This window comes from Phocoena sinus, chromosome 2 (assembly GCF_008692025.1).
Source record: "Phocoena sinus isolate mPhoSin1 chromosome 2, mPhoSin1.pri, whole genome shotgun sequence".
Taxonomy (NCBI): domain Eukaryota; kingdom Metazoa; phylum Chordata; class Mammalia; order Artiodactyla; family Phocoenidae; genus Phocoena; species Phocoena sinus.
The window spans coordinates 178,478,812-178,492,885 of record NC_045764.1 but is presented as its reverse complement, the minus strand read 5'-3'; the positions used below and the strand labels follow the sequence as shown (position 1 = coordinate 178,492,885).

Genomic DNA, 14,074 nt, shown 5'->3' with positions numbered 1-14,074 from the left:
AGACCCCCAGGCATCGAGAGGGGACCCCAGGAGGGGCTGAGTTCTCTGAGGGCACAGTCAGCACCCTCCTCAGGTGCAGCCCCAGAGACTGGGAGCTCCCTTCACTACCCTCCGATTTTTATAGACTGGTCCCTCCCGTATGCAAACATCCCCTTATGTCACAAGGTAAAAACAAAGTACCAGTTCACTTAAATTCGGGTTTCTCCTCATGCTTCAATAGATTTTCTGGGCTTCATGAATCCCATCTGCAAGAAGATGAATCCACTGTGGTTCTTCCTCTTCCTGGTGTCAGCTCCCAGAGGTGAGTTTCTCAGGGATTCAGACGTGAACACATGGGGAAGCTGCATCTGAGCCCATGAGTCACCGTGGTTCTCTCTGTCCACAGGTGCCCTGTCCCAGGTGCAGCTGCAGGAGTCGGGACCCAGCCTGGTGAAGCCCTCACAGACCCTCTCCCTCACCTGCACTGTCTCTGGATTCTCATTAACCAGCTCTTATGTAGCCTGGGTCCGACATCCTCCAGGAAAGGGGCTGGAGTCGGTCGGGATGATATATGATGGTGGAAGCGCATATTATAACTCAACTCTTAAGTCCCGGCTCAGCATCACCACGGACACCTCCAAGAGCCAAGTCTACTTATCGCTGAGCAGCCTGACAACTGAGGACACAGCCGTGTATTACTGTGCCAGAGACACAGTGAGGGGAAGTCAGTGTGAGCCCAGACACAAACCTCCCTGCACGGATGCCCGTTACCACCAGGGGTCGCACAGGACCCACCAAGTACAGGGCTGAGGCCTGTGGCAGGTGCATATATGGGCTGGGAGGGGATTCTTGTTAGAACCTGTGCTTTCCCCTTCCTGCTCAGGACCTCCACCAGACACCCTCTTCTGTATCCTACTATTTCATTTTTGTCGATTATGTTGTGTCTAGAAAATTTTGTGTGCATGTACATATTTGCTTAATTTTATTTTTATTATAGTTAATAATATATATATATATATATATATATGCACACACACATATAGTATACGGAATTCAAGAATTAGGTTGTTTTCAGTTTCACTTTATCGTTGCAAAGGAGACTCAGTAAACCCAAGCTCACCATAATTTTCAAGCCTGACTGACTTTGGAAACTGGTGTAAATATCCACGAATGCACAGAGATTTTTAAACAGTATTAATGGTTGTTTTGTTTTTGTAGATGTGGAAGGAAGAGACACACCATCCTGCTTTCTGTCAACCTGCACAAGCAGGTTGAGTTCTGCAACATGCAGTGTTACAGACTCTAGTGCCAGAGCGCCCAATTCTGCACATGCAATGATCCTCGTTATTCACAGATTACATATTTACAAATTCAGCTACTTGCTAGCTTTATTAGCATCCCAAAATGAATGCTGTCATTTTGTGATCTTTCACGGACATTTACAATGTGGCCGGTTCTTTGAATCACCAACACACACACACACACACACACACACACACACACACACACACACACACATTCCCATCTGAAGTCTGTCAAGGAGATACTCCCTTTTCTACTTTTAACCCCCGTCATGTAAATGAGCACTTTCTGGGGTCAAATTACTGCCATGCTTTTCACAGTTCTGTGATTCTTGGCAATTGTTTAAAGTAGTCCCAGGCATAGGGCTGAGGAACAGCCTAGTGTCCCTACGCACAAATGGCTGTGAGTGGACTTAGGGAAAATATACATGAGACATCAGCTTCATTCAGTCATGCGTTATATGGCCATGGGTGGTGAAATGATACTCATGTTCCCAATATGCAGCTCACCCAAAACCTGAAGGCAAAACTCGCTGCTGCATACGGGATGCAGCCTTGGAAAGTTGGCTTAATTCCAAATACAGCCTGGCAAGTGGGGGCTTATGGCCAACAAGAGGGTGGGGTGGAGTGGACTGGGAATTATTAAAGAGAAGAAATAGAGGCTAAGGGGATTCTGGTTACATAGACTCAAAACGGTTCTTGCTGAATGGAGACCAGAGTGGTCAGATACCGTGTGGGTGATAGGAGGTTTGATGGCTTTGATCAAATACTGCGGGTGATCAGAGTTCAAGGGTTGGGGATTCTCATTATTCTCACTTAGCAGGGCTCTGACAAAACCTGGCCATGCACATATAAACACAGAAGGCCACAGGTCAAGACTAGTTGAGAAGAGAATTACAAGGATCCTGTTGGCAGAGGGGTGGTCAGGGGTCTTTGTCACACTTAAGAAGAGCAATACTGAACATACAAGTAAACCACGGATGCACACAGACACACAGAGAAAAGACCATCTGAGGACTCAGTGAGAAGCGGTCCACCTGCAAGCAAAGGAGAAAGGCCTCAGAAGGACCCAAACCTGCTGACACCGTGACCTTAGACTTCTTGCCTCCAGGCCTGAGAGGAATCCATTGCTCTTGTTTAATCCACCCAGTCTGTTATTCTGTAACGGCCACACTAGCCAACGAGTACACCTATAATATAGACGCAGATAGACATATATGGAAATGTAAGTATCGTATTGGAAAAGAAATATCAGCCATTCTTCAGAGGTGACATGAAGCTGTGTCCACCCTGGATCTCAGCCAGCACCCTCCTCAACAGCCCTAGAGAAGGAACAGCCATGACCATCTTTATATGGAAACATGCTTCCCACCTGCACATCACACCCAGGCTAAAGGGGAAAGCACAGCATCTGTGCTACTCAGAGTCAGGGTTCTCATCTTCACTGACATAACCCTCTGAAAGTCAAAGCATTGATCAAAATGAACATGAAAATATTCTGGGGGGGACCTTGAAGATGGCGGAAGAGTAAGACGCGGAGATCGCCTTCCTCCCCACGGATACACCAGAAATACATCCACACGTGGAACAACTCCTACAGAACTCCTACTGAAGGCTGGCAGAAGACCTCAGACCTCCCAAAAGGCAAGAAACTCCCCACGTAACTGGGTAGGGCAAAAGAAAAAACAGAGACAAAAGAATAAGGACGGCACCTGCACCAGTGGGAGGGAGCTGTGAAGGAGGAAAAGTTTCCACACACTAGGAAGCCCCTCCGCGGGCGGAGACTGCGGGAGGCAGAGGGGGGAGTTTCGGGACCGCGGAGTAGTGCACAGCGACGGGTGCGGAGGGCAAAGCGGGGAGATTCCTGCACAGACGATCGGTGCCGACCGGCACTCACCAACCGAGAGGCTTGCTGCTCACCCACCGGGGCGGGCGGGGCTGCGAGCTGAGGCTCGGGTTTTGGTTTTGGACGGAGCTCAGGGAGAGGACTGGGGTTGGCGGCTTGAACATAGCCTGAAGGGGTTAGTGCACCACGACTAGCCGGGAGGGAGTTCGGGGAAAAGCCTGCACCGGCCGAAGAGGCAAGAGACTTTTTCTTCCCTCTTTGTCTCCTGGTGCGCGAGGAGAGGGGTTTAAGAGCGCTGCTTAAAGGAACTCCAGAGACGGGCGCGAGCCGCGGCTAAAAGCGCGAACCCCAGAGACGGGCGCGAGCCGCGGCTGAGGGCGCGAGCCCCCGAGACGGGCGCGAGCCGCGGCTGAAAGCACAAACCCCAGAGACGGGCGCGAGCCGCGGCTGAGGGCGCGAGCCCCCGAGACGGGCGCGAGCCGCGGCTGAAAGCACAAACCCCAGAGACGAGCGCGAGCCGCGGCTAAAACCGCGGACCCCAGAGACGGGCGGGAGACGCTAAGGCTGCTGCTGCCGCCACCAAGGGGCCTGTGTGCGAGCACAGGTCACTCTCCACACCCCTCTTCCGCGGAGTCTGTGCAGCCCGCCACTGCCAGGTTCCCGGGATCCAGGGACAACTTCCCCGGGACAACGCACGGCGGGCCTCAGGCTGGTGCAACGTCACGCCGGCCTCTGCCGCAACGTCATGCTGCCTCTGCTGCCGCAGGCCGGCCCCGCACGCAGTGCCCCTCCTTCCCCCATCCCCCAACCCCCGGCCTGAGTGAGCCGGAGGCCCCGAATCAGCGGCTCCTTTAACCCCGTCCTGTCTGAGCGAAAAAACAGACGCCCTCCAGCGACCTACACGCAGAGGCAGGGCCAAATCCAAAGCTGAGCTCCTGTGAGCTGTGAGAACAAAGAAGAGAAAGGGAAATCTCTCCCAGCAGCCACAGAAGCAGCGGATTAAAGCTCCACAATCAACTTGATATACCCTGCATCTGTGGAATACCTGAATAGACAAGGAATGATCCCAAATTGAAGAGGTGGAATTTAGGAGCGAGATCTATGATTTTTTTCCCTTTTCCTCTTTTTGTGAATGTGTACGTGTATGCTTCTGTGTGACATCTAGTCTGTATACTCTAGCTTCCACCATTTGTCCTAGGGCTCTATCCGTCCATGACTTTTTTTTAAAAATTCTTTTTCTTAATAATTAAGTTTAATTGTAATAACTTTATTATACTTTACCTTCGTTCTTTCTTTCTTTCCTTCCTTCCCTCCCTCCTTTAGACAACGAATCACCCCAAATTGAGGAGGTGGTCTCAGGGAGCAGGATTTATGATTTTTCCCCCTTTACCTCTTTTGTGAAGGTGTATGTGTATGCTTCTGTGTAAGATTTTCTCTGTATAGCTTTGCTTCCAACATTTGTCCTAAGGTTCTATCCGTCCCTTTTTTTTTTTCTAAATATTTTTTAATTCAATAACTATATTATACTTTATTTTATTTTTACTGTATCATCTTTCTTTCTGTCTTTTTTCCTTCTTTCCCTCCTTCCTTCCTTCCTCCCTCCCTCCCTCCCTCCTTTCTTTCCTTCTTTGCTTCTTTCTTCCTTCCTTCCTTTCCTCCTTTCCCTCTTTCTTTACTCATACTTCTACTAATTCTCCCTACTTTTTCTCCCTTTTATTCTGAGCTGTGTGGATGAAAGGCTCTTGGTGCTCCAGCCAGGAGTCAGGGCTCTGCCTCTGAGGTAGGAGAGCCAACTTCAGGACACTGGTCAACAAGAGACCTCCCAGCTCCACATAATATTAAACGGTGGAAATATCCCAGAGACCTCCATCTTAACACCAGCACCCAGCTTCACTCAACGACCAGCAAGCCACAGTGCTGGACAACCTATGCCAAACAACTAGCAAAACAGGAACACAACCCCACCCATTAGCAGAGAGGCTGCCTAAAATCATAATAAGGCCACAGACACCCCAAAACACACCACCAGACGTGAACCTGCCCACTAGAGAGACAAGATCCAGCCTCATCCAGCACAACACAGGCACTAGTCCCCTCCACCAGGAAGCCTACACAACCCACTGAAACAACCTTAGCCACTGGAGACAGACATCAAAAACAACGGGAACTACGAACCTGCAGCCTGCAAAAAGGAGACCCCAAACACAGTAAGATAAGCAAAATGAGAAGACAGAAAAACACACAGCAGATGAAGGAGCAAGATAAAAACCCACCAGACCTAACAAATGAAGAGGAAATAGGCAATCTACCTGAAAAAGAATTCAGAATAATGATAGTAAGGATGATCCGAAATCTTGGAAGTAGAATGGACAAAATGCAAGAAACAGTTAACAAGGACCTACAAGAACTAAAGATGAAACAAGCAACGATGAACAATGCAATAAATGAAATTAAAATCACTCTAGATAGGATCAATAGCAGAATAACTGAGGCAGAAGAACGGATAAGTGACCTGGAAGATAAAGTAGTGGAAATAACTACTGCAGAGCAGAATAAAGAAAAAAGAATGAAAAGAACTGAGAACAGTCTCAGAGAGCTCTGGGACAACATGAAACGCACCAACATTCGAATTATAGGGGTTCCAGAAGAAGAAGAAAAAAGAAAGGGACTGAGAAAATATTTGAAGAGATTATAGTTGAAAACTTCCCTAATATGGGAAAGGAAATAGTTAATCAAGTCCAGGAAGCACAGAGGGTCCCATACAGGATAAATACAAGGAGAAACACGCCAAGACACATATTAATCAAACTGTCAAAAATTAAATACAAAGAAAGCATATTAAAAGCAGCAAGGGAAAAACAACAAATAACACACAAGGGAATCCCCATAAGGTTAACAGCTGATCTCTCAGCAGAAACCCTACAAGCCAGAAGGGAGTGGCAGGACATACTGAAAGTGATGAAGGAGAATAGCCTGAAACCAAGACTACTCTACCCAGCAAGGATCTCATTCACATTTGATGGAGAAATTAAAACCTTTACAGACAAGCAAAAGCTGAGAGAGTTCAGCACCACCAAACCAGCTTTACAACAAATGCTAAAGGAACTTCTCTAGACACGAAACACAAGAGAAGGAAATGACCTATAGTAGCGAACCCAAAACAATATATAAAATGGAAATAGGAACATACATATCAATAATTACCTTAAATGTAAATGTTTTAAATGCTCCCACCAAAAGACACAGATTGGCTGAATGGATACAAAAACAAGACCCTTATATATGCTGTCTACAAGAGACCCACTTCAGAACTAGAGACACATACAGACTGAAAGTAAGGGGATGGAAAAAGATATTCCATGCAAATGGAAACCAAAAGAAAGCTGGAGTAGCAATTCTCATATCAGACAAAATAGACTTTAAAATAAGGACTATTAAAAGGGACAAAGAAGGACACTACATAATGATCAAGGGATCGATCCAAGAAGAAGATATAACAATTGTAAATATTTATGCACCCAACATAGGAGCACCTCAATACATAAGGCAAATACTAACAACCATAAAAGGGGAGATCAACAGTAACACATTCATAGTAGGGGACTTTAACACCCCACTTTCACCCATGGACAGATCATCCAAAATGAAAATAAATAAGGAAACACAAGCTTTAAATGATACATTAAACAAGATGGACTTAATTGATATTTATAGGACACTCCATCCAAAAACAACAGAATACACATTTTTCTCAAGTGCTCATGGAACATTCTCCAGGATAGATCATATCTTGGGTCACAAATCAAGCCTTGGTAAATTTAAGAAAACTGAAATTGTATCAAGTATCTTTTCTGACCACAACGCCATGAGACTAGATATCAATTACAGGAAAAGATCTGTAAAAAATACAAACACATGGAGGCTAAACAATACACTACTTAATAATGAAGTGATCACTGAAGAAATCAAAGAGGAAATAAAAAAATACCTAGAAACAAATGACAATGGAGACACAACGACCCAAAACCTATGGGATGCAGCAAAAGCAGTTCTAAGGGGGAAGTTTATAGCAATACAAGCCCACCTTAAGAAGCAGGAAACATCTCGAATAAACAACCTAACCTTACACCTCAAGCAATTAGAGAAAGAAGAACAAAAAAACCCCAAAGCTAGCAGAAGGAAAGAAATCATAAAAATCAGATCAGAAATAAATGAAAAAGAAATGAAGGAAACAATAGCAAAGATCAATAAAACTAAAAGCTGGTTCTTTGAGAGGATAAACAAAATAGATAAACCACTAGCCAGACTCATCAAGAAAAAAAGGGAGAAGACTCAAATCAATAGAATTAGAAATGAAAAAGGAGAAGTAACAACTGACACTGCAGAAATAAAAAAATCATGAGAGATTACTACAAGCAACTCTATGCCAATAAAATGGACAATCTGGAAGAAATGGACAAATTCTTAGAAATGCACAACCTGCCAAGACTGAATCAGGAAGAAATAGAAAATATGAACAGACCAATCACAAGCACTGAAATTGAAACTGTGATTAAAAACCTTCCAACAAACAAAAGCCCAGGACCAGATGGCTTCACAGGTGAATTCTATCAAACGTTTAGAGAAGAGCTAACACCTATCCTTCTCAAACTCTTCCAAAATATAGCAGAGGGAGGAACACTCCCAAATTCCTTCTACGAAGCCACCATCACCTTGATACCAAAAACCAGACAAGGATGTCACAAAGAAAGAAAACTACAGGCCAATATCACTGATGAACATAGATGCAAAAATCCTCAACAAAATACTAGCAAACAGAATCCAACAGCACATTAAAAGGATCATACACCATGATCAAGTGGGGTTTATTCCAGGAATGCAAGGATTCTTCAATATACGCAAATCTATCAATGTGATAAACCATATTAACAAATTGAAGGAGAAAAACCATATGATCATCTCAATAGATGCAGAGAAAGCTTTCGACAAAATTCAACACCCATTTATGATAAAAACCCTCCAGAAAGTAGGCATAGAGGCAACTTTCCTAAACATAATAAAAGCCATATATGACAAGCCCACAGCAAACATCATCCTCAATGGTGAAAAACTGAAAGCATTTCCACTAAGATCAGGAACAAGACAAGGTTGCCCACTCTCACCACTCTTATTCAACATAGTTTTGGAAGTTTTAGCCACAGCAATCAGAGAAGAAAAGGAAATAAAAGGAATCCAAATCGGAAAAGAAGAAGTAAAGCTGTCACTGTTTGCAGATGACATGATACTATACATAGAGAATCCTAAAGATGCTACCAGAAAACTACTAGAGCTAATCAATGAATTTGGTAAAGTAGCAGGATACAAAATTAATGCACAGAAATCTCTGGCATTCCTATATACTAATGATGAAAAATCTGAAAGTGAAATCAAGAAAACACTCCCATTTACCATTGCAACAAAAAGAATAAAATATCTAGGAATAAACCTACCTAAGGATACGAAAGACCTGTATGCAGAAAATTATAAGACACTGATGAAAGAAATTAAAGATGATACAAATAGATGGAGAGATATACCATGTTCTTGGATGGGAAGAATCAACATTGTGAAAATGACTCTACTACCCAAAGCAATCTACAGATTCAATGCAATCCCTATCAAACTACCACTGGCATTTTTCACAGAACTAGAACAAAAAATTTCGCAATTTGTATGGAAACACAAAAGACCCCGAATAGCCAAAGCAATCTTGAGAACGAAAAAAGGAGCTGGAGGAATAAGGCTCCCTGACTTCAGACTATATTACAAAGCAACAGTCATCAAGACAGTATGGTACTGGCACAAAAACAGAAAGATAGATCAGTGGAACAGGATAGAAAGCCCAGAGATAAACCCACGCACATATGGACACCTTATCTTTGATAAAGGAGGCAGGAATGTACAGTGGAGAAAGGACAGCCTCTTCAATAAATGGTGCTGGGAAAACTGGACAGGTACATGTAAAAGTATGAGATTAGATCACTCCCTAACACCATACACAAAAATAAGCTCAAAATGGATTAAAGACCTAAATGTAAGGCCAGAAACTATCAAACTCTTAGAAGAAAACATAGGAAGAACACTCTATGACATAAATCACAGCAAGATCCTTTCTGACCCACCTCCTAGAGTAATGGAAATAAAAACAAAAATAAACAAATGGGACCTAATGAAACTTCAAAGCTTTTGCACAGCAAAGGAAACCATAACCAAGACCAAAAGACAACCCTCAGAATGGGAGAAAACATTTGCAAATGAAGCAACTGACAAAGGATTAATCTCCAAAATTTACAAGCAGCTCATGCAGCTCAATAACAAAAAAACAAACAACCCCATCCAAAATGGGCAGAAGACCTAAATAGACATTTCTCCAAAGAAGATATACAGAATGCCAACAAACACATGAAAGAATGCTCAACATCATTAATCATTAGAGAAATGCAAATCAAAACTACAATGAGATATCATCTCACACCAGTCAGAATGGCCATCATCAAAAAATCTAGAAACAATAAATGCTGGAGAGGGTGTGGAGAAAAGGGGACACTCTTGCACTGCTGGTGGGAATGTGAATTGGTTCAGCCACTGTGGAGAACAGTATGGAGGTTCCTTAAAAAACTACAAATAGAATTACCATATGACCCAGCAATCCCACTACTTGGCATATACCCTGAGAAAACCAAAATTCAAAGAGAGTCATGTACCAAAATGTTCATTGCAGCTCTATTTACAATAGCCAGGACATGGAAACAACCTAAGCGCCCATCATCGGATGAATGGATAAAGAAGATGTGGCACATATACACAATGGAATATTACTCAGCCTTAAAAAGAAATGAAATTGAGCTATTTGTAATGAGATGGATAGACCTAGAGTCTGTCATACAGAGTGAAGTAAGTCAGAAAGAAAAAGACAAATACCGTATGCTAACACATATATATGGAATTTAAGGGAAAAAAATGTCATGAAGAACCTAGGGGTAAGATAGGAATAAAGACGCAGACCTACTGGAGAACGGACTTAAGGATATGGGGAGGGGGAAGGGTGAGTTTTGACAGGGCGAGAGAGAGTCATGGACATATACACACTAACAAACGTAGTAAGGTAGATAGCGGGGGGAAGCAGCCGCAAGGCACAGGGATATTAGCTCGGTGCTTTGTGACAGCCTGGAAGGGTGGGATGGGGAGAGTGGGAGGGAGGGAGACGCAAGAGGGAGGACATATGGGAACATATGTATATGTATAGCTGATTCACTTTGTTGTAAAGCAGAAACTAACACACCATTGTAAAGCAATTATACCCCAATAAAGATGTTTAAAAAAAAAAAAAAAAAGAAAATATTCTGGTCATTCCGCCTCTTGCGGGCATCCCTCAGCTGTGAGCATCTCCTGGGTCTGAGGAAGGTGGAGTTATGGGATGACATCTGTGAACTGGGTGTCTCCTTGTTTCTCCTTCGCCAGGTGTCATGTCCCAGGTGCTGGTGCAGGAATCGGGCCCAGGACTATTGAAGACCCTCTCCCTTACCCACTCTGTCTCTGGATTCTCCATCACAAACAGTGCTGGCTGCTGGGACTGGATCCGTCAGCCCCCAGGGAAAGGGCTGAGGTGACTGGGGTGCTTTGGTCCTGGGAATAGCACAGCATACAAGATGTCTCTCCAGAAATGACTCTCCACCTCCAGAGACACCTCACAAATTCAGTTTGCCCTGCAGCTCAGCTCCGTGATGACCTAGGACACAGCCCTGTGTTACTGTCCCAGTTGGTTCAGTGAGAAGTCAGGGTGAGTCCAGACACGACCCTCCCTGCAGGGTCCGCTCGAACCACGAGTGAGCGATCAGGGTCATTAGGAAACAAGAGGACCCATTTCAGGGCAGGTGCAGAGCTTGGGATGGAGGGATTTTCTCTCAGAAGCTGTGGTTTCTCCACTGGATCATTGCCACCCCTGGAAGCCTCATCCACAATGATTCCAGGGAACTTTCTTGTCTCTAATCTTGAGACTTTTTCATGGAGTCAGACTTGTCTGTCTTTCCTCATCTATCTTTGGAAGAGCTGCACAGAAATATTTCTCCATGACACCTTTATTTGAAGGTTAGGTCACTACTTTCTGTTAATAGTTTTCAAGTTTTTCATCCTTTCATGACATAAATAATTTTTACTATTGAAATTTAAATCTGCTTTCCAGCTTCAGATGGATTTCCAATTCCTCTCATCCTGAAAATCTCTCCAGTCCTGTCTGATGCAATGCCTTTCACTTGAATTGTATGAGTCAAGTTGATATTCGGAAATTGATGTCCATACAGCACTGCAGTCATTCTCTCCTCAGAGGACATTTTGAAATGTCGGGACACAGGCCTGGCTGTAACATGTGGGCTGTGTTGCCTGCACTTGTTATCTAGTGTGGAGATTGATAATAGGTAATTAGATAAAGCAGAGAGATAGATAAAAGGGAACAGAAACAAGTATATCCTAATCGTCTGGAAAATAACCATAAAAACTGACTACATAACCCATATTTAGGGAGTGGTAAAGGCTCGAAGGTGTAAAGATGATACAAGAACCCATATGAACTTATTTGTATTAACATAAATATTTTTAAATCTTTTGAAAATTCTTTTCTAACTCACTCCTCAATCCATGGTGAGTGTCTGGTTTTCTCTCTAAGAAATTGACAAATATATTCCATTTGGCGGCCACTGGCATTCCTTCCAGCAAGCGGATGAGGGGCCTTTTGCTTTACATCATCCCCAGTATTTAAATTTTTTATTATTTTGTGCTTTCACTATTGTAATAAATGAGTAGCAGTATTTCATCGTCATGTTATTTTATGTTTCCTTAATGAAGAATTAAACCTTTATCTTTGAAAACCTTTATCTCTTCTATGTGTAAGTATCTTCAGATCACTGGCTCAGTGTACATTATTTTCATTATTTGTTGCTGTTGTTGAGCTGTTAATTTGCTGTATATTCATGATAATAGTCCTTATAAATATGATACTAGAAAGCACATTCTCCAAGTCTGTGCCTAATTCCCTTATCAGTGAAGTTATTTTTACTATTGCTATTGTTGTTTTCAGAACAGAATTTATAATGGATACAGAAAAATTACAAATTTATATTATGAATGGTGTTTGGTGTATTATATCTAAAAATTCATCATGTAACTCAAGGGCACCCATAATTTCTGCCATGTCCATACTCCAGGCCACTTTCAGGGATGGAGGGTAAGTTCACCTTCTTGAAGGGAGGATGACCATGATGAGGTACCTGAAGTTTTTCCTTAAGGGAGATTTATCCTACCTTCCCCATTAGATATATTTATTCAATCTCTTTATATAAGTATGAATCAAGATATCTGTTTCATACATTGTATTAAGGTTATATACTAAGGCATTTTCTTTGCTTCTGTAACTGTGACCACTTGTCAGCCATGGGGAGCTCTTTCAGATTGTCTCCTGTATCCTCTTTATGGGCCCGCATCCATTTGTGTGAATTTCTTCACTTTCTGGTGCTACAAGAGTCTGCAGGATAATCGTGTGTATTCTCTTCTCTGGCCCTAGAATTAGCCATGCCTCAGCTGAGTTGCGGACCCTTTTCTGGAGAATAGTAATAGGAATCAGAAGACTGGGTATTAGGATACTAATGCTGGTGTCCTGTCTACTGGGAGCATTGGCTCTAGACCCTATAAGCATAAAGACCTTGGAAATATATCTTTGTGCACTACCCCACGTGTACACACACACGTCTGCACTAGCTCTGTATCTCACCTTCTGACCTGTGTGGAGGTAAAAGTGAGATTCTTACATCTCCATCCTAGGGCAACATCACTTGGAAATCCAGCCTTTCCCCTTGCTTCTCTGTTACTTTCCATCCAACAGTGAGAAGCCTCTCTCCACCGATGCCATCCAGCTACTAATTGTTCAAGTCCACATGCACAGTTGGAACTGAACGCTTAGCCTGACTCCTGATGGAAATACCGTTATCCACCAGGCTCTAGTGCTTACGTGCAGTGGCTTAGAACTTAGTCTCAGACTCCACTCATTTCCAAAGTCACTTAGGTCAAAACCTACTTTCCCACCTTCTCCAGCATGTAATTCATAGATTCACTGTGATATTAGCTACATCTATACAGTGTGCATCGTTCCATCCTTCAGTCTCTGCTTCTAAATGAAATTTATATTTATATTAAAAGGTTCTCCTCTTACTGTATATATTTTGACATATTCGTGGGCAATGATTCCACCACTGCAATTTCATAGAGAAGAATTTCACTATCCTTAAATATTGCCCATGTTTACTTATGAAACCTTCTCCCAAATTCCTGCTAAATGCTTATCTTATTGGTTTATATATAGACTGATTCTTCCCAAAGGTGAAATAGATGAAATTGAACGTTTTCAGACCGATTTTTTAATTAGCAATATGCATTTAGGATTCCCTCATGTCCTTTCATGGTATAATAGTTTAATATTTACATTGCTGAATACAATTTCCACAGCATGGATACATCACTCATTGTTTATCTGCTAATTTATGGAAGAACGTATTTGTGCTTCCATTTTTCCTCATTGTAAATGAAGAGACCACAATATTCATGGGCAGTCAATGATGGAGCTCTAAGTATCAAGACACTTGTGTAAATATTACGAGCATGACTTGGGGTCTTACATTAAGCTCTGTCTAGGTGTGTGTGACTGCACGGAGAAGGGCTGTGAGAGACCACTCAGCTGACCCAGGCATTGTGCTAAAGGATGTCAGAGCCCAAGCAATGTCCACACGAGGTGGACCAAGGCCCAGCCCTCAGACCCGGCTGAGCCCCCAGCCTACAGTCAGGGTCAGCCTCCCTTACACGTGAGTGTGCATCACAGGAGCAGGTCCTGCAGGTGAACTTGAGCCTCTCACAGCACCCTGCA

At 43.2% G+C, this 14,074-nt stretch overlaps 1 gene segment (V, D, J or C); it reads left to right on the top strand.

Moving 5' to 3' along the window:
* The first annotated feature begins 211 nt into the window (after positions 1-211).
* LOC116748811 lies at positions 212-1,212 on the top strand. The segment is given in 3 exon segments: positions 212-301; positions 386-801; positions 1,198-1,212. Coding segments are annotated over 2 exon segments (471 nt in total).
* Positions 1,213-14,074: the final 12,862 nt, after the last annotated feature.